We start from the raw sequence: 21,279 nt of genomic DNA, 5'->3' as shown, positions 1-21,279 counted from the left end.
TTGGAAAGCCCTGCGGATGGCTGAAACAAGGAATTATGGCCACATTAAGCATGTAAAGCCGGGTAATCCCAGGAAATAAAAATGACACTTAAGGCATCCAGCAGAGCGAAGAATTAAATACACTTCAGGGGCTGAAAGTGATGGGCGCAATTATAACGAATTCAATTTTGCAATCTAACCAACTTATTTGAGAATATACTATAAATGTATGTAGGATTCAAGATTAGTTTCCCTTGAAGCAACAGCTCCTTCTGGGGGTAAACTCGAAGATGTATCAAAGGTGATTAAGAGTGTGTGGCAAGACGTGTGTATGCCACAAGCAGCAAAATAGTTGGCATAACCAAGGCTCTAATCGACATTCGGGCGAACCTTGACAGGCGAATGGCCAAAAGCGCCAGCATGATTTCAGCCCAACTGACAGCCTGACAAATTGACAAACTGACTAATGGTCGCGGGGGTTGGTTGACGATAATGGGGGGCAGGATGGTCAGGAGGGGGCAGGGGGGAGAGTGGCATAACTTTTAAGCACCCCACAAAAACAGGGCCATTACATGTGGCCACCATTGCGCCGGCAAGGCCCGAAGCCATCAATAAAAGCACAGCACAACTGCCAGATGCCCAACTGGCCCGTCCGCCCGCTTTAGGCCACATTAAAAAGCGTTGGTCGACATAAACTGGCCAAAAATCGCACAATTAACCGTGCCCAGAGAGCCGCGCTTGGCCATTAAACGGCCATTAAGAGAAGTTTCTGTGGGAGTGAATGCCCGGATCCCGTTCGCCTAGAAGTCCGGGTGGCGGTAGCAGGTGTATATGTATATACAGATGTATGATGTTAAGGGAGGGAAAGGAAAAGGGGAGAGGAGGAGGAGCAGAAGGAGCAGAAGGAGCAGAAGGAGGCAGTGTCCTGCAGATGTAGATATGTACGTATGTATAAGGGTGATGACTGCCTCCCGACAGATAAGCCGCCTCGGGTCTAAGCCCTCGAAATAAATTGGGAAATTTAGTAGGGGTTAGGACTAAGGCGAAATGCTTATAATTTCGCCTGTTAAGCTTTCAACTTCTCCCACTCCCACTCCCACTCCCAATGTGGCCTTGATCTTGATGCCAATTTGATGTTTGGCATTGGTGTGTGTGGCGGCAAGCGAGGAAAATGGCACAAAATGCAGCTGCAGCCGAGCCCTTGACCCAGATGCGTGAGGGGTTGAAACAAGGACATCAAGGACACCGTTGCAATGTCGATCCGAGGCGCAAGAGCGCAAATGATGGGAGTGCCATGTTGTTCAGCTTATTCGCTTTGCCGATTTTTCCCAGTTTCAGCAACGATAATTACGTAAATCTTTGTAAGCTTATTAACACGCATACGCCCCGTGACCCTGGCACAAACACGCCCCCTTTCGCAGGATGGCAGGCAGAAAGGCAAGGAGCACAAATAGTCCGCTGCAAAAGGAATGCCCCCTGAAGTGCTGTGCAACATTTTGCTGCCACTTGTTGGGCGCCAGGAGTCAAACAGAGTTGGTGGATGCCAGCGCTCTGGTTCTCAAGTGACTTGCCAAGTCGCCAGGACAAACAGACTAGGACACTAGGACAGCAGGACACCAGGACACCAGGACATCAGGACACCAGCATACCAGGATACCATGATACCAGGAACCATAATTGGAAACGCCTCCCACTCACGTGCACAAATATTGATGGATAGTTGCACACCAGCATTACAGCATCTACGAGGAGGGCAAAACTCTCGCTCAAGTCATCAACTTTCAGCGCCGATAAGTAGGCAATGGATTGTGCCAAGTGGCAGGCAAGGAAGCGTCGAGGTGATGCACCAACTTGTTTTGCTCTCACCCTGCCATCTCCACACCATCTCCACACCATCTCCATACCATCTCCATACCATCCACCATCTCCACACTGCCTCACATATCACGCATACGTCCCGGATGCCAGGTGAACCGAAAATAGCGCAAACAAATCGATACTTCTATCGCAGAAAACCTGAGTTCGAACGTACGACTCTCAGCGAAGGCTTCTTCGATAAAGGATGAGCCAAACTAAGATGTAAATAAAATAGAGCACTAAGAAGTGCAAAGCATGTTACTTACAATTAAATTACCAGCTAATAGTGCAATTTTATACCCGTTACGCGTTTGAATAAGTAAAAAGAGTTTCTCTGTTATCTAATATATATGTGAAAGCAAAAATATTTGAAGAAACCCCTAGTAAACGATTTATATATGATCTAGTTTGAAAAAGTGCTTTCAGTTCAGGTTCAGGTTCGTAAAAAATGGCGAGAGTATATACCTGAATGATTTTTACTGCCAATCTATTCTATGTGATTGCCTTTAAATTTGTTGTGGTCTAGTAGTTGCCATAAAATTTGAAATAATGTGCATGTTATAAAGAAATTTATACACCCATTTGGCCGAGATTAGGTGCTTGATTCTTTAAGCGCACAAAAACTCCACCTCAGATCGACTGGCTGACTGGCTGAATGGCTGACTGGGAAACTGGGAAACTTTCCTTTTCGTTACCGTTCAACTTTCTCGCAATTTTCCATGCCGTTGCCCAGAGCTCTCGGCCGCGTCCTTCGACCTCCTTCACTCCTCTCCAGCTTATTGATATTGCAATTTAGCCAACATAAATTTGACAGACCAAACAAGCGGTAAAAGGGGGCGGGGGGCGGTGTGCGGAGGGGCAAAGGCAAGCGGCTTGTTCAAGTGCCACTTGTGTGTGCGGTTGTCTATGTGAGTGTGTGTGTGTGTGTATGGGTGTGTGTGTGTGGAGCGGCGGTTAACAAAAGGGAGACGGCCAACGGGTCGGCTACGTAATGCGCTGCTGGCCACCGCAAAAGCCAAAAACTGGGCTCGTCTTTGTGCTGCTCCTGCGGCTGTTTATCTAGCGTGTGTTTTGTTGATTTTACCGATTTCTCTCGCTTTTCCACCCCCCTCCCCCCCCCCCTCTGTTAATTTTTTTATTTCAAGTTGACGGGCATGGAAAATTGTATTTCATTTTATTTCGTTTTTCGGTTTTTGCTCCTCGCTCTTTGGCGGCAGGAAACTTGAACTGAAACTGGTAAAAAAAGAATAAAAAAAAACCAGAATAAAAGTTAATTTTCGCTTGTCGCTCTAAGCCAATTAGTGCGGTTCCCCCCCCCCCCCCATTCCACACACCCCCTGGAAAATATCCTCAACGAACCAGCAAATAAGGCCAAAAGCAGGCGGAAATAAAAAGGGAAAACAGCAACAACAAACTAATTGAGTAAACAAAGTTCGGCTAAAGTTGCCAGCATTTTTTTTTTGTATGTTACTTCTTTGCTGATTTGCAGATACAGTGCTGCCACTGCTGCCTCTTCCTTGCCATCGAGAGGGCTATTTTTAAACTTGTTTTATTGATCCCTTAAAATAATTGCAAGGGCAGACAACAACAGCCCAAAGAAATCTGCTCAAAGAATTTTAGTTTAGTTTCGTGCCGGGGGATGAGCTTGGGATGAGCGTTCCATCATCGTCGCTGCTCCCAGCTCACATCATCATCATCATTATCATCATCGTGATTCTGGTTCTGGTTCTGGTTCTGGGCCGCAGCATCGAAGTCGGTTAGCCCGAAAAGCATTTGCAACCACCTCTCGGCCTCAGTCTCAGTCTCAGCATCAACCTCATTCTCAGCATCGACCTCAAGCATCCCTACCATCCCAGCATAGCATCCTCATCATCATCATCGTCGTCATTGTCATCATTTAGATTATCATCATCGGGAATCAACGAGACGCGGGCGCCTCTTGAGTTGATTTAGTTTTCGGGCGGCTCTTTCGAGGGGCGGTAAACTTTTCAAAAATATTTGCCTTTACCATTTGCCCCGAGTCTCCCCCCCCCCAATTCCCTCCTGTATCACGTTCTCCTGCTGCCAGGACAACCCAACTTTGCTTATAAATTTCGATGATTGCACGAGAGCGAGGCAAAATGGAGAAGAACTGCCAACGACATGCCCCCTGAAAAACCCAATTCCCTTTAAAAAGAAAGAAAAAAAAGGAAATAAGAAAGGGGTAAGAGAATTTGAATTTGAAATGGTGACTTGAACTTGAATGGATGCCTGGGCCAGTGGGACTGACAGTCTGATTGAGAATAGAGGTATGCGGTACTTTGTGCAGGCCCCCGCATTCCATTTATAAGGCCAATTCACCAAATGCGGCCAAGGAAGCGAATTGAATATAGTCTCATTTTCCAGGCGGACTTTAAGTGATTGCCGTAAGTAACTTTACACAAGCCGTATGCATGCTGTTAAGATCTACCTACTTTAATACTTATACATTTATAATTTTAAGCAATTTAATAATTGAGGGTCATTAGCTTCAATTTCACAATCTAGCCTTGAGGATCGGCAGATTTAGTTTAATTTGCCACTTCGCAATAGTTACATCCTGAAAATCTTCAGATAAGCAACTTGCTGAACTTAAATACACATACTTCCTAATAGTGAGATAGAGTGGAATACAGTGAGCCAGCTTAATGGATTCTGGTTCATGGCAAACTTCTCTATTACATTTAAGGGCAATTTCTCAAAAGATTTGTTTTAAAACTCACTTGCCATAAAGCGAATCCTGGCTGATACCATCAAATTTAGGATGCCTCGGCATCCTTGTCCTTGGTCGTCCTTTTCGCCATGCCATTGTCCCGCACTATACCGTGTATCTTGTATCTTGTATCTTTTTCTGCGCGCGTTATATGCAAACTTTTCAGATAACAGAAGTGTAAGAGGTTCATTCCAAGGGGTTAGAGGCGGCGGGGCGTGGCGCGGGGGTCTCGTGCGAAATGTGAAATGTGAAATGGGGGTGAGTGTACCCCGGGAAACGTGGAATGTTACTTAAGTAGGAACGCCACTGAAGTCGCATCGTGATAATGGAGAAGCCTACCCCCTCTGCCCCCTCTGCCACCTCTGCCGTCTCCTCCGCCCTTCGCCCTCCGATTCGATATGCCGACCCGCCTTTACGCGCCTTTCTCCGGGAAAACCCCTCTGGAAAACTCACCCCTTGGGCCGCAATTTCCGTCTTCACTTGTGTTACACTTGCGTTCTTTTCTCTTACAATTTTTTTAAGCTTGCAGCTGACTGCTACTGCTACTGCTTTTGCTGTTACTTCTTTCAATCTTTACCATCTTTACCATCCCCCCCCCCTTCCCCACATCTTCTTCTTCTTCCGGCCCTCTTTATATTGCTTACACACTCAGTTACAGTTAAGTTGAGTTTGGTTGAGCTTGTGTATCTGTTACGCGAGTTTCTATTTCTCATTGCCTGTGTATCTGTTTATCTGACTGTATGGGTAACTAGGTGTACGAGTGTGCGTATGCGTATGCGTGTGCGTGTGTGTGTGTGTGTGTGTGCGGAGGCAGCGACATTGCCAAAGTTATTTCATAAATTGTTGCCACAGCAGCAAACACGAGAACACACCGAAAGAGACAGTGTGTTTAGCGAGGGTCTACTCATTTTCCATTTTCCCCTCGTTTCTTTCTTTTTTATTTTGTTGCATGATATGACTGGAGGGTGAAACACACAAAAAGGTGTGTGTGTGTGGAGGGGAGGGGCAGGGTGAGGAAAGCGGCGTCAGTTGCCTTGTTAAAAAGGCAGAACGAGACATTTTGGCATGCCCATTGTTGATTGAGCGAGGGGAGGAAGCCAACGAGAAAGTCGCGGGGGCTGAGAGAAAGTACGAACTGTAAGGAACACGCAAAAGGCGCAACAGGCCGCTGTCGTCCAAGGAAGCTGGCAAGCAAAAAAAAAGAAAAAAACCAAACGAAACGAAAGGAAAGAAAGGAAAAAAATCTCCACACAAAAGAGACAGACCAGAAAAAGGGCCACAGGGCGGATGAGTGATGCGGATGGTAGATGGTATTTCGATGTGCAGCTGTGTGTGCGAGTGTGCGAGTGTGGCTGTGTGAGTATCTCTCTCATCGTCGCCATCGCAGCTTGTTGCTTTGCCAACTTTTCTGCGTCTGCTTCCCACTCCACCCACCTCCACCTCCACCTCACCTCCACTTTTGCGTTATCCCCCCAGTTTCCTTCTCTTTTTTTTTTGTTGCGAAACTTTTTTCGACTTTGCTTCACTTTCGTATGACAGTTGGAGCGAAGCGTTAGTTGATACACTGCTCGCAATGGTATGAAGAAACAGGGAAAATGCAAATAAAAAAGGGAAAAATGTGGGGGAAAAAAAATAAAACACCCAGAAAGACAAAGGAATTTTTGATGGATTGCCCAAATGGAGAATGACAGAGACTGCCACATGTGGAATGTAATTGCCAGAGTATCGGATTAACGTTGTGTGTGTGAGCGCCAGTATGTATTTGTGTGTGTGTGTGTGTGTGTGTGTGTCAAGGTCACTGGCAACGAGTGTGTCCTTCCCTAACCTCAAGCGGCAAACTATCAGATGCTGCAGTTTCTCATTTAGCAACTCAACTCCCCCGCTTTTCCGCTTTTCCACTTTTCACTTTCCGCATTTCCGCTTTCGGTCCTCGCTCAACTGTCCAATAACTGTCAAATTCGGGCTCAAATTAAACGGAAGGCGGTCGAGTTACGAGTTACGAGAGCTACGTGGAGTGTTTGGGCAATTATCATACATCAGTGGGGCATAAATGCCGAATAAACTGCTGCATTTTGAAAGCCGCCAGAGCCTCGGGAAACTAACTTGACATGCAGCTCGAAAAATGCGTTAAATATTCAACGGCAGTCCTTGTGCATAGTTCACAGTGAACATGCTGATTTCGAGGGGTAATTTTGCAACACTTCAACTTTCAACAGGCACAAAGTGTAAATTGTTATGAACACATTTTTTTTTACAAATAGTTTCCATGATATATGTTTATTCCGAACCAGTTACGGACTGAAAAAAACGTAGATAACTATTTTTTTGATACTATTTTGCCGAGCACAAAAAATAAAACATTAACCATAACCATTAAATCGTTTTTCTAGATGAAAATTGGAAAAAGTTTGAAAAAAAATTAATTTTTTTTGGTGAACACAGTTCGATTGGAAATTTAATTACGAATTCAACGAGATATGACTTTCCATATTCGGACCAATATTTCGAATGTTCTGATCAAAATACTGATATTTAAATCGCAAAAAAACGGAAAATCAATTTTCGGCCAAAATCCACAATCCATCCTCAAAAATTGGAAAAAATTTGAAAAAAAAATTAATTTTTTTTGGTAAACACAGTGTAGCAAGCAGGCACACTACCGTAACATACACACAGTGATTGTACATACAGTCCTAGATATACATACTCTTAGTTTTAAGTACAATTTTACGCTAATGTTAAGATCGTGCTTACGGACACTACTTTGTGCGTCCCGTTCGCACGATCAGCAACTGACACACCAATACATACATGTAATAGGCTAAGAAGGAACGGAACGAAGAAATAAAGAACACTTCGTTTGTGACAAGAAGAGAGAACGGCCGCATTTGAATCGCCTCCTACAACAGTTTGATTGGAAATTTAATAACGAATTCAACGAGATATGACTTTCCATATTCGGACCAATATTTCGAATGTTATGATCAAAATACTGATATTTAAATCGCAAAAAAACGGAAAATCAATTTTCGGCCAAAATCCACAATCCATCCTCAAAAATTGGAAAAAATTTGAAAAAAAAATTAATTTTTTTTGGTAAACACAGTTCGATTGGAAATTTAATTACGAATTCAACGAGATATGACTTTCCATATTCGGACCAATATTTCGAATGCTATGATCAAAAGACTGATATTTAAATCGCAAAAACACAGAAAATCTATTTTCGGCCAAAATCCAAAAATCGTCATCAAAAATTGGAAAAAATTTGAAAAAAAAATACATTTTTTTTGGTAAACGCAGTTCGATTGGAAATTTAATTACGAATTCAACGAGATATGACTTTCCATATTCGGACCAATATTTCGAATGCTATGATCAAAAGACTGATATTTAAATCGCAAAAACACAGAAAATCAATTTTCGGCCAAAATCCAAAAATCGTCATCAAAAATTGGAAAAAATTTGAAAAAAAAATACATTTTTTTTGGTGAACGCAGTTCGATTGGAAATTTAATTACGAATTCAACGAGATATGACTTTCCATATTCGGACCAATATTTCGAATGTTATGATCAAAATACTGATATTTAAATCGCAAAAAACCAGAAAATCAATTTTCGGCCAAAATCCACAATTCATCCTCAAAAATTGGAAAAAAATTGAAAAAAAAATTATTTTTTTTTGGTAAACACAGTTCGATTGGAAATTTAATTACGAATTTAACGAGATATGACTTTCCATATTCGGACCAATATTTCGAATGTTATGATCAAAATACTGATATTTAAATCGCAAAAAACCAGAAAATCAATTTTCGGCCAAAATCCACAATTCATCCTCAAAAATTGGAAAAAATTTGAAAAAAAAATTAATTTTTTTTGGTAAACACAGTTTGATTGGAAATTTAATAACGAATTCAACGAGATATGACTTTCCATATTCGGACCAATATTTCGAATGTTATGATCAAAATACTGATATTTAAATCGCAAAAAAACGGAAAATCAATTTTCGGCCAAAATCCACAATCCATCCTCAAAAATTGGAAAAAATTTGAAAAAAAAATTAATTTTTTTTGGTAAACACAGTTCGATTGGAAATTTAATTACGAATTCAACGAGATATGACTTTCCATATTCGGACCAATATTTCGAATGTTATGATCAAAATACTGATATTTAAATCGCAAAAAACCAGAAAATCAATTTTCGGCCAAAATCCACAATCCATCCTCAAAAATTGGAAAAAATTTGAAAAAAAAATTCATTTTTTTTGGTAAACACAGTTCGATTGGAAATTTAATTACGAATTCAACGAGATATGACTTTCTATATTCGGACCAATATTTCGAATGTTCTGATCAAAATACTGATATTTAAATCGCAAAAAAACGGAAAATCAATTTTCGGCCAAAATCCACAATTCATCCTCAAAAATTGGAAAAAAATTGAAAAAAAAATTAATTTTTTTTGGTAAACACAGTTCGATTGGAAATTTAATTACGAATTCAACGAGGTATGACTTTCCACATTTGGACCAACATTTCGAATGTTATGATCAAAATACTGATATTTAAATCGCAAAAAACACTGTGTTATTTGACTTTTCACTTCACTTCTATTTAGCGGGTATCAGCCATTCGAGCATCAGGCCTCATAGCTGGCAATGCCTTATCCGCGGCTTCTTGCGTTAAAGTTACAACGCTACTCCGCCGCTTAATCGCATTAGGCCGCCTCAACTGGCCGTAAACTGTTTTTAAACGTGTGCATTGGACCATTAGTGCTGTGCGTGGCTGTGTGCATGTGTGTGCGTAATTGGAGGGCGACAAATATCAGCAGTAGCTGCAGTTTTCCCCACATTTTCCGACGCCAACACCTACCACCTCGCCCTTCGTGGTAATTTCATATTCCTTTTTTCTGCGAGTGCACGGCGACGGCGTCTTGTTGTCTGCCAGGAAAAGAAAGAGGAATAAGAAGGAAAGCGGAGCCGAGTGCGCAACAAGTCGGAATGGAATGGAAATGTGTGGAGCGGAGCGGAGATGGCAATGTGTGGGTGGGTCTGGGTAACTGGGTAATGTTGGGTGGTGGAAATGGCTGGGAAAACGGGGGATAGGGTATGGTGGATGTGCTGCGACGGTTGCCAACTGTGTGCTAATGTCCATGCGTGTGTAGCCTTCACTTAACGCGATTTCTTTTAATGCGGCAGCACCTCGTCCAATGGCATCGTGTGTTGTCGCAGGAAATATTGTATGTAAATGATTTATTTAATAATAATGTCTCGCTAAACTGTGCGACTTTGCTAAGCGTATGCGTAACAATGAACAGATTAATGCTAAAATATTACTAATACGCGGTGTTGCCTTCTATTTGGCATGGTAACTTAGCAGTTAGAATAATTTAAGTTTAAAAATGTAACCTACGATTATTTGTGCTAGTCCACACTGCGTATGAGCAATGCAGACTAAATACCAAGTGAATAAAATGCTATAAAATGTAGTATGGATTCATTGAACCACAAGCACATTACAATTTGACCCTAAGTCAATGTGCGTTGCGCTCGATAGACACGAAAACCCATTTGCTATAATATTTTGCGTCTGTTTGAGGCACTTTCCCGGCACTCCCCCATACGTCGTATACGCGTATACGCATTTCAACATTTATGTGCAATTTTTATGCGCCACCTGCCAAGCCCTTTAAGCCCGCAGCCGCCCAACGCCCTCCCACCAATCCGCCCCTTGCCCCTCGCCAGCGCACAAATAATTGCAACATATTAATAATGTCTGCGAGCACGCCCCCCACCCTCCCCCTCTGCAGCAGCCGCCCTTTATGGCTTTCCATTTGATGCGAGAGCAGTTAATAGCCCAAACACAAAGCCAAAGGAAGTTGGCAGTGGATTGGAAGTGGGAGTGGCAGTGGGATTGGAAGTGGGAGTGGAAGTGGGATTGGCAGCGAGCTTCACGCAGGAAATTGCATGAAATTTAACAAATTTCTCTTGACTCTGCGGCAAGACAAAGATATCCCCCTTCAAGCCACACCGCTGGCAACTTTAATATGAGCTTATTGGCTTTTGGTGGATGTCGCCAAAAAAAAAAAACAGAAAAAAGAACTGCAAAAAACACAGGGAACAAGCGGGAGACGACAACTCGTGGCAACAAATTTTGACGAGCTCAGCAATCTGTACACGCATGAGGCAGATGCTCCAGAGCGTCGAGCAGAGCAGTGGCGCCCCCAGGGGGGCAGAGGGGGGTGGTCTCCGGAACTGAAAACACGTAGCTGAGCCATTGTCGACCGTCACGTTATACGTTACGTAATGAGATTTTGCGGCAGCTTTGTGCATTGCGGCAAACGCATCATGTTTCACTTTCGGGCCAATGTCCCTGCCCATGACCATGTCCATGTTCCATTTTCCATGTCCCATGTCCATGTCCTGGCACCTGATTTCCCTGATTTCCCTGCTTTCCCTGCTTTCCCTGCTTTCCCTTCTTGCCGTTACATTCCCTTCTTCGATCTATCCTGCTGGACGTCGAAGGTGTCCAAAGGTCCTGTCAATATTCCCGATTATGGACCGACTTACGTGGGCATCTCCATGCACTGCCTTTGCATGGCACTCGATGGGGCATCATGGCAATGCCAAATGGTGCGAAACGTGCTCAAGCAGTTGCTAATGTGCGCTCCGATTAGTCGGTGCCGCGCAAAAATATTACTCACTAAAAGTTATGGAAATGGAAATTTAAACTACCTTGCAACATATAGAGGCATACTTGTACACACCCTAATTCAATATCCTTTACATTTTCAAACAAATTCATTCAACTGTTCCTATGCCGGTTACCTTGTCCATCAGGAATCTCATTTGCCACATGACCAAAAACAAACCAAAATGCCATAACAATATCATTTGTCGTGTCACCACTCGGATCTGAATGTTTTGTGTGTTGTTAAAGCAACTCATTTGCAAATGCGATGAGCGTTATTTTTCATCATCACGCGCACATCCGTATGACATGACAATTACCGAACCAAATCCAACCCACAATTAGGGTCGCCTAACGAAAACGCCTCTTCAACTGCGGAGGCAAGTCCTTACGCAATGGCAATGGGGAAAGTTCCATTTCCATTTGGCCACCACCAACGTAAATGCCGGGAAATTTACTTAACGCTAATGCGCTCAGCGGCCCAAAGTTAAAGCCTAATTACGTTAAAGCCAAAAGACGTCAACTAACGAAAGTAAGGAGCTCAGTGGCAGACGGACAACCAAGGCGGCGACAGAATCTCCTGGCCATCTTCAGCCAGACACCTTGTCCAACTACGCAGACCACCGACAGACATTCACACCCAGTCACGGAGCAGGAAGTGGTGGTGGTGGTGTTGGTGTTGGTGGTGCTGTCACCAGGACTGAGAACTGAGGCTGCCAAGCTCTGGCAGTCCATAAATATCTATCTGTCGGCAAATCTTGGTCCAACTACAACTTGGCCAGCACAACGCATCTGTTTATGCAGTGCCATGCCTTGGCTTGATACCCTGGAAATGGTATGATATATGCAGTGAAACGCTTGCCAACTAGTTAGGTTTGAGCCAGAGAGATCTGCAGAGATTTGAAGCCACTTAAGGGTATCCCCAAGCAGTTAATCCTTTTTTGGACCTCTTAAAGTATAGACAGCTTTACCATTGATATACCATATTGAAACTCGCATCTTTCAGAGCTCAATGCACTTTCTGTTGAAATACTTTAGCCTACTTTCCGACAGCTTTATGGATACTTGAAAATTGTCATACTTTCACATTACTTTGGAGGTAGTTTCATATCTCCGGAGACTGTTGTGTCATCCTCCACTAATTCCATTTGCCTAATAGATTCCCCAGTTTAGTTAACCGAAACATATATTTTATGCGAATTTTGCGCCCTCAAGGGTATTGGAGGCATTGTTTCCCGGCCATTCGAATCGTTAGCCTTCGTTCTCAGTTCGGTTGCTGTTGCGCCAGTTGTTGCTTGGCATTGTTTGCATTAGTTGCTTTCGGTGGTGCTGTTGTTGTTGTTGGTGGTTGTTGTTGTTGGTGTTGCTGTTGTTGGTGGTGTTGCTGTTGTTGGTGGTGCGATGCTGCTGTGCTTGCTGCTGCCGCCTTGGCATTGTTCTTGGATTGGCATTGCCATTGTCATCTGGGCAGCGTCCTTGTTGGTCCAGCACGTTAATTGTTTCACGTTTGGATTGGCCTCAACTCGGATTGGATTGGATTGGATTGGACGAGATGGGACGCAATGGGACGCAGTGGGTTGGGATGCGATGCCATGGGACTGCAGAGGCCAGAAGACGACGACGACTAGGAACTCTATTAGTTTTAATTAAACAGCTGAGCGTCTTGGCCAACTAATTATAGTGAATACCAGGGACGGCGAGCGAAAGGGATGCCCAGTCCACTTTTAATCATTGTAATTAATGTGCGCTTGTTAATAACAATTAAGTGCGTTTTCTTTTTTCCATTCACCGCCCCTCAACGTCTTTTTCATGCCAATTCCTCGGCTATTTACGTATATATCCCCTTTTTTTTATGCCCAAGTCTTGGGACTTGAGCCCCGGCTTGGCTTTTCCTTTGGCGTTTCCTTTGGCTTTTCCTTTGGCTTTGGCTTTGGCTTTGTCTAGAAGAGCATTGCCTGGCAACACAATTAAGCATTTAATCAATACAATTAAAGCTTTGGGCCCAAGCGAACATCATTAAATGAAAGGAGCCGAATGGAGCGGAGCAACAAAGGCAAACGGTCATATAAAAATAAACATAAAACAAAACAACAATTCGAGCGGCCCCAAAGAAAACAGAAAAGCAACAGCCCCAAAGACTGCCGGCAAAAAAACAAAAGAAAAAACACACAAAAAATAGACACTAAACTCCGCAGGAAAGCGATGGAGATTCGACCCCAAGACACCCTAGTTGAGCTGCCAAGTTTAAACTGAATTGACCACAAGAACCAAAACTTTGCAAAACTTGGGAAATCCGCACGTTTTTAAGTAATGTATTAGATTTCAAACTATCTGCGGTGCAAAACTATTAATATTAGTATGCCCTACTTTCGGTTGTAATAGATGGTGTAATTAATATTTTAAAGCATACTTTTAGACACCTTCACAGAAGCGGATAGCAGAGATTTCCCCGAAACCCCGCTGTTATTTGGAAAGTCAAGTAATGCTTCGAACTTCTAAGCCATTTACCGGTTTTCCTTTCACACCTTAAAAAACCATTTATAGGACTTTTAACAATTCCACAGGACTGTTTGTGTGCCATGTACTTCGAGTGTGTATTTTCAGCTGCCGCCTCCAATTTCTGGCAGCCCCCAAAAAAAGAAAAGCAGCTCGTAATCTTCCAGGTGCACTTTCGTGCGTTCGCTGGGAAATTGACGTTGTTGAGATCGATGCGTGGGTGTACGAGTGCATCGGTGTTTTGGATTATAGTGCCAAGCGACCCTGAGAACGCGACCGGGAAGGAGGAGCAGGAGCACCAGGAGCAGGAGCACGGGGAGGAGCAGGAGCAGGAGCAGAGGCAGGAGGTGGAGGGCAGGACGAAAGCTGGATTAAAACTTTTTCTATGAACCAAATTTAAGCCGCACACAAGAATGCCCAAACGATGGATGGAGCAGGATGCGTGTTTTCCGAGTTGGAGTCCGAGTCCGAGTCCCAGCTCCACCAGCACCGCCTCTTTATCCTTTGGCAACTAAATCCCCAATGCGCGATGCTTTTTATGACTTGTTGGAAACGCGGGGAAAGCGAGGAAAACGGCAGGGTCGGTGAGGCTGGTGAAAATCGGATAGGAAAAGCGGCAGAAAAAACAGTGCAAGTTTTTACGCAAATAAACGCACGTATTTCACAACTTTGCGCCACTTTCGTTTTCATTTCGACATTTCGTCGTTTTTGTATTTGTCTTTGTCTTTGTCCTTTTACCTTTTTTTTTTTTGTTTTATTTTTTGTACCTTTTTTACGATTTTTTTCGTTTTGCTTGTGGGGGAGTGGAAGCGGGAGCGGGAGAAGAAAAATGCCGAAAATTCGCTGCTAATGGAAAATAGTAATTACAATAATTTGCCCGCTCGTTTGCCTTTTCTTTGGCCCGCGGTCGGCCTCATTTTTCCTTTTCCCATTTTTTTTTCTCTCTTGTCTCAGCTTTTCCTCTTTTGCATTATTCATTTGATAGCTGCAGGTGGCAACGGCCAACGGTAAAAATAATAACCAGCATTAAGCCGTCAAGTGGGTGGGCTCCCAGCCACCCAACCACCGAGCCACCCATTCAGCCTCTCAGGCAGCCACCACCACCCCGAATCCCACCCCGAATCTCACCCAGAATCTCACCCAGAATCGCGCTATCTGTTGCTCGTGTGGGCGTGTGGAAATTAATAATAAATCAAAATTAAATGTTTGCTTACTTGACACTTTGGCTTCCTCCTCCGGGTTTTCGTGGGACGTGTCCGCTCTTATTTTATTACTTTCCGCTGAGTTTTACGTTTTATTTATTTATTTTCGCTCCGCTTTGCTTTGCGTTCGATTCGATTGCTGGCACCGGAAAAAAAAGATACAAAAAATTGGTTTCAGTGGCAATTCATTTCGCCGAATCGAATGGGAAAAGTCGGATGGGTATGGATGCGTTTTCTCTATTTTCCTATTTTCCACTGACTGTCATACGCATTGTTTTGGCTATTTATTGTTTGTACTTTCATTTCGAGAACTAGAAACTATTTTGGAAAATTGCTAAGATGTTGGTTGGTATTTTAGTAATTTTTTTTTATTGCCACATAGTTTTGTTTGGTAATTCAAGCCACATATTTTTGTTTGGTAATTCAAGCCATACATTTTTGGGGCTTTCAGGCTCGAGGCTAATAAATCGCCAACAGTCTGCATTGGACAATGCTGCAAGCCCACTCACAGTGCGAGTGAAAGGCGGAGTGGCATTAAGATGCCCCAACTCGATTATCGCCCCATTGCCTAACAATGGCATCAATCAGGATCCGGTCGCTGGGGGCTTAAATTCTTTTCAATTAACAGCCCATGGATGCGCTGCATCCCAAGCCATCGGTAATAAAAATTGACAAATTCCCTTACACGTTCGCGCGTTTCCCAATCGCCAATCGAATTTATGATTTTCCAGCACTTTGTTTTCTCTTCGCTGCCACTTTCGAAACAAACAGTAAAAAAAAATATATATGTACGTATATAAATAAATTCGAACATCCGTGGTAAGCAGACTACATGACTTTAACACGCTTTCGTCACCATCAATAATGTAAAATCGTCAAAGAACTTTTAATAGCATTTTATGCTCACTTTAATGGACTTTTCAGCGAACCGTAAAAAAATATGCAGAACACAACAAACAAATTACCCAAATGTCCTGCGGGTAGTGTGGCTGTTATGTGGGCGGTTGGGGGAGAGGGAGGGTCAGGGGGTCAGGGGGTCAGTCTGTTCACTTTCGATTTACCATTAATGCTGGAAATTGGAAATTCACACGATTCGAATTGATCGAAATGATCGGAATTGGTTATATGTAGGTATGTTCGACTGTCGTGTTTATAGCGACGGATTAGCGCCAGGTGCTTTTGGCCAGTTGATGATGGTCGTTGGTAGCTTCGCTCGAGCCGAGTTCAACTTGTTGTCGCGTTGCTGCCCAAAGAGCAGTGAATCCTGGCTCGCAGAGGCTGAGGACTCGCAGGACTCGCAGGACTCGCAGTACTCGCAGTACTCGACTCGATTCGATCCGAGGATGTGTGCGGCCAGCAGCGACGACGATGAGCACGAGAATGGACGCGAGTCCGCCAACCGAGCGGCGGCAGCGACAGCAGCCGAGCGGAGCCGACGGGACCCGAGCATTCGAGCACCCGAGCACCCGAGCGCCCGAGTCCTTGCCCCCAAGCTTCGGCAGCACGCTGCAGGAGCGGCAGGCGGTGGGGGGGAAGGTGCGGTGCAGCCTCAACATCGCTGCGTCTGTGTGCGTGTTAAGTGTACGTGTGTATCTGCCAGCAGCGGCAGACGCAGCAGCAGCAACAGCGTCCGGCCAGGTGCACTGCCAAAAACCAGTCAAAGTTTCGAAAAACAAAATTCACATTTATAAACAATTTTTTTTTATTTGAATATTAAAGTAACAAATCATTTAAGTCTGCTTCTTTATGTAAAAAACACTTACTAATAGTGAATACTTTTCTCAAGTATTAAGTATTGAGATTCCTTGAATGTCAACTTCCTCTGAATTCTTTTGTGATGAAGCCTTTTAATTATTTTAATCAAACTATGAGGAATTATTAAGGAATGTAAGGCAATATGAGATAATAAAACAAAATCTCTATAATTACTTATCAAAAAAAGGCAAAATATGGAAATAGTCTTTGACAACCCCGTGACAAAAGCACAATTAGCCATTCTTTGTGTGAATGTGGAACGTGATTTCCATAACTTAGCATCCCAATTAAACGGACAGTAAAAATCATTCAGACTGTAATCTAATAAACTCAACTTTAAATGGTTCATTCAATTACACACGATTTTCTCCCCGTGCAGCAGCAACAACAAGTGGAGCTCTTTTTATTTCGGCACTCGGCTCGTCCGCTGCATTCGTCTTTCCGCTCACTCGTTCGCGCCCTCTCCCTCTCCCTCTTACTCTTACTCTTACTCTAACACGCACACACACACGCACGCAAGCACACAGACGCGCACGCACTGACACGCACGCACGCACACAGACACACAATCGGAGTCAGTTTAGCGTGTATGTATGCGTCTCGTTGCGACCGTTATTGGTTTCGGTGTCGTTTTCGTCTGCTTGTTCGTTTTCGCTTTCGCTTGCGCCTTTGGTCTTGCTTGTTGCTTTTGCTTTTGCCGTCGCTTTTACCGTTGTTTTTGCTGTTGTCTTTGCTGGCCGTACACCTCTCTTCGGTTTGCTAAGCTCCCACTGGGTGGCGCCACCAATTAAATGCACAAATTCTGCACAAATTAAACAAACACAAAATGAATCCGACAAGCTGAAAAAATACACACTAAACGCTCGAAAGTTGTGCACAGCACTTTAATAAAGTTCGCCACACGTAACGCCCAGCAAAAAGAACACACACACACGCGCACACATACATACAATGTACATACGAGAACAGAAAAACCATGGGTGGGTTTTTAGGTTTTAGATTTTCATTAAGCAGATTTTGGCCTTTTCCGCTGTGGGTCAACAAAGTTTTTCCGTTTTTTGTTCTTCTCTAGTTTTTAATAAGCCAAAAAGCGGGGGCGCAACTGGAAGGTGAGCTGCCAAAAAGTTCTATCCCGAATTCAATTACTCAACGGAAGAGCCTCGACCTTTCCACAGATTGAAAGTCCAAATTTCGGATTACGAAAGCAGATCCTTAACCAAATTCTGGAAGTGGGCTCTGTAAATTCAGAGCGCCACAGCTTAATAAGCCACGTCTGAAGTGGCGCCACCTATGTACATTTATATTTCAGCTTTATACAGACAAATGCAGTATACAAAATATATTATAAAATGTATTATATTATGTTTATTAGATCTATATACCCAACTGCGCAAAGAGAGTATGCATAGAAGAATTGCTCTCTTCAGCAGAGAGCGCTCCCATGATCACCGAAAATAGATGAATATGTATGTAGATTAGACAGCTGAAGAGGAAACTCGCTCAGTAGTCAGCTGCTTTTAGAATGAATCTGTTGTTTCTCAGCCGGCGAATTTTCCTGGGCGATGGCAGCCAAAACGGCCTGATCCATGGCGGCATTGTAGTGGACACAGAGGGCACTATACGAAGGGGTAAGCTTACCCATAGTCTATACCCCGTTTATGACCCATATAACATCTGGAACAACCCATAACTTAGTGCTACGCTCGGCGCAGGAGGTCAACACCTATTTGTACAACACCGAATCCGAATCGGTTCACGATTTTGGGGACCTGGTCCTGATGCCGGGTCTTATCGACCCCAATGTCCATATCAACGAGCCGGGTCGCCGGGACTGGGAGGGTTTCGCAAGTGCCACCAAGGCGGCGGCCGCTGGTGGCTTCACCGCAATCATCGACCGACCCACCAACGCCCAACCACCCACCGTTAGTGTGGCCCATCTGAAGGCCAAGACATCGACGGCCCGTGGCAAGATCTACGTGGACGTGGGTTTCTGGGGCGGACTAGTGCCCGGTAACGGGGATCAGCTGGCTCCTCTCTTGAGTGCCGGCGTCATGGGTCTGCAGTGCACATTATGCGATCCCGCGGCTCCCGTTACTCAGGAATTTCCCGCCGTAAACGAAGCCCAGCTGGAGGAGGCTCTTTGCCAGTTGGACAAGGATCAGGCGGAAGGTGAAGCTCTCATAGCGGTGAGTCAACAAAATGAAAATGTTTAGATTTCAACATAGCTTTAATCTTTTTTATACAAGTTAACTGCCAAGTTGAATGTCACTTCATTATGAATCAGTTAATATAATAATAATAATAATATAGATAACTTCCAAGGCAATCATTTTAGATCCCAATAAACCAGATTCTCTGATTGAGAATATTCAATTGAGAATTGAATACTTACATTTCCCATTCCGACAGGTGCACGCCGAACTCCCGCTGACCAACGAAATCCATCCCGACGAGGAGGCGCCCCGGGAGTATGGCACATTCCTGGTGACGCGGCCACCACAAATGGAGATTTCCGCGACGCAGTTGCTCTGCCGCCTGGCGAGTCGCCACCCGCGGCGCTGCATACACATCCTGAACTGCGGCAGCGGCGAATGTCTGCCGCTGGTGGAGGAGTGTCGCCGGCAGGGCGGGCATCTAACGGTGGACACCTGTCCGCATTACCTGGCCCTGGCGGCGGAGGATGTGCCCGACTGTGGCACGGAGTACAAGACCTGGCCACCAATTCGGGAGCGCCGCAATCAGGAGAGATTGTGGCAGGCTTTGGGGCTGGGCGGAGCCATCCGGATGATTGGCAGCGATCACTCGCCGGCGACGCCGGGCGCACGCGCCCTCACCTGCGGTAGGGGGCGTGGCAACTTCCTGAAGGCGTGGCCGGGCATCAACTCGTTGCAACTCAGCCTGCCGGTCGTCTGGACGGCGGCCAATCGGCGGGGGAAGCATTCACATTAGTGCTAATTGACGGGGACTGAATGGCAAATATCAAGTATACGCCGCGTGTGCCGAAACTTTACTCAATTACTGAGAACTCGCTGCATTTGAAAGGCACACGAGAGCTGGAGCTGCTATGTGATGTGAATACAATGCCAAATCTATTAGTGCACATTTTAATTGGCGTTAGTCGCAGATTCATTTCAGTACTTAGTTATCTGCGGATAACGTCAAAGTTGTTCACGCAACTATAACATTGTTTATCACGAAATATGTCGTTGGGAGAGAGACTGTTTTTTTTTTAATTCATTTGCTGGAAAAGGTAATGCCAGAGTTTGCATCATTTTTGTGGAACTCGTCATCATTATGAATGGCATAATAGCTCTGCGTCGAATGCAGGAACTAGACTAAAAACGCATATACACATTTCATTTTGGGGAAATGATTGAAACTTTGCAATTTCCATCGGGCAACGTTTTTAATGAAATATATTTTAATTGGGCTTAGTTAACAAGCAAACTAATTATTTTTAGTTCATGTCTAATGACAATAAAACTCTGGATTCCCAAAAGTTTCGACACATTTAAAAGTTTTAATCTGTTTTACATTTCATTCACTGCCATTTTAATAAAATATATTTTAATTGGATGTAGTCAACAATTAAATTGAAATATTCGGTTTATCATTATCACAATGGATATGCTAAAAACCAGCAAGTTTCGGATTCAATTAAAATATATCATATATATCACATTTTAGGAATAAATATATGTACATTAAACTCTTTGCGTTTCCAGGATCCAACTTGACCATCGCGGACATCCATCGGCTGATGTGCCAGGAGCCGGCGAACCTGTGCGGCTTGTCCGCCTCGAAGGGCCGCATTGCCGAGGGCTACGATGCGGACTTCTGTGTGTGGAGCCCGGAGGAGGAGTTCACCGTGTGCCCGGAGCTGCTCTACACGGCCACCAAGGCCACCCCGTACGCGGGTCAAAGGTTGCGGGGCGTGGTGCATGCCACGGTGGTGCGGGGCCTGCATGTCTACCAGCAGTTCGAGGGCTTCGGCCAGCCCCTGGGCAAGGTGCTACTCCGGAGGAGCAGCCGAAAGTTGGTGAAGTTCGTGAGCATGTGAGGGATGGGATGGGATGGAATGGCGGGGATTTGGGGCGAAGTGGATGGGAGTAGTTGGGTGGAAGTGGACGGAAGTGGACTGAGGTGAACTGAGCTGGATCGGGGGTAAACTTTGTTAATTAAAATCATTAAGAGATTGGGATATGTTTGTTGATATTCCGTAGTCACCTTCCCTTCTCACTGATACACTGCCCCAGGGGTATAGTTCTTTTCAAGCAAATGATTCAAATATTAGCAATTTTTATGACTTTCTCTTCAACGAGACAACTCACGCTTAATGAAATAAAAAAGTTATCATACATAAACCAATTTTGTTGGCCTTCTTTTTTGCGCCCACAATTGCATTAATTGACATAACCTTCAGTCTGAATTGAAGAGGTTTAGCATTAGATTTATAAATACCAATAATTGTGTACTTAAAAACATAACTCATAAGTGGCTTGCAAATCCCTTAGAATTTTCAGCAGAAAAGCATTTCATCTCGTTTTAAGCCCCAACAA

General features: G+C 44.1%; 2 protein-coding genes across 2 annotated transcripts in view; one reads left to right on the top strand and one right to left on the bottom strand.

Annotated features, from left to right (window-relative positions):
- The window catches only part of LOC122624679 (uncharacterized protein DDB_G0280205), a 30,502-nt gene extending 15,425 nt beyond the window's left edge, over positions 1 to 15,077 (bottom strand). The window contains exon 1 of the mRNA XM_043804351.1: positions 14,978 to 15,077. The gene's annotated coding sequence lies outside the window, so the exon portion shown is untranslated. The remainder of the gene's footprint in view (positions 1 to 14,977) is intronic.
- A 3,156-nt stretch (positions 15,078 to 18,233) lies between these two features.
- LOC122624427 (allantoinase) lies at positions 18,234 to 21,041 on the top strand. Its single transcript, XM_043803960.1, has 4 exons — positions 18,234 to 18,348; positions 18,416 to 18,906; positions 19,130 to 19,652; positions 20,446 to 21,041. Exons 1-4 carry the CDS (start codon positions 18,243 to 18,245, stop codon positions 20,778 to 20,780), a joined length of 1,455 nt encoding a protein of 484 aa, XP_043659895.1. The 5' UTR covers positions 18,234 to 18,242; the 3' UTR covers positions 20,781 to 21,041.
- The last annotated feature ends 238 nt before the right edge of the window (positions 21,042 to 21,279 follow it).

This window comes from Drosophila teissieri, chromosome X (assembly GCF_016746235.2).
Source record: "Drosophila teissieri strain GT53w chromosome X, Prin_Dtei_1.1, whole genome shotgun sequence".
Lineage (NCBI taxonomy): Eukaryota > Metazoa > Arthropoda > Insecta > Diptera > Drosophilidae > Drosophila > Drosophila teissieri.
This window is presented reverse-complemented; position numbering and strand designations above follow the sequence as displayed.

Coding starts and splice junctions, on each gene's coding strand:
- LOC122624427 (XM_043803960.1), top strand. CDS start 18,243: ATGAATCTGTTGTTTCTCAGCCGGCGAATTTTCCTGGGCGATGGCAGC. Junction 18,349..18,415: donor AGAGGGCACTATACGAAGGG/GTAAGCTTACCC, acceptor CCCATAACTTAG/TGCTACGCTCGGCGCAGGAG. Junction 18,907..19,129: donor AAGGTGAAGCTCTCATAGCG/GTGAGTCAACAA, acceptor CCATTCCGACAG/GTGCACGCCGAACTCCCGCT.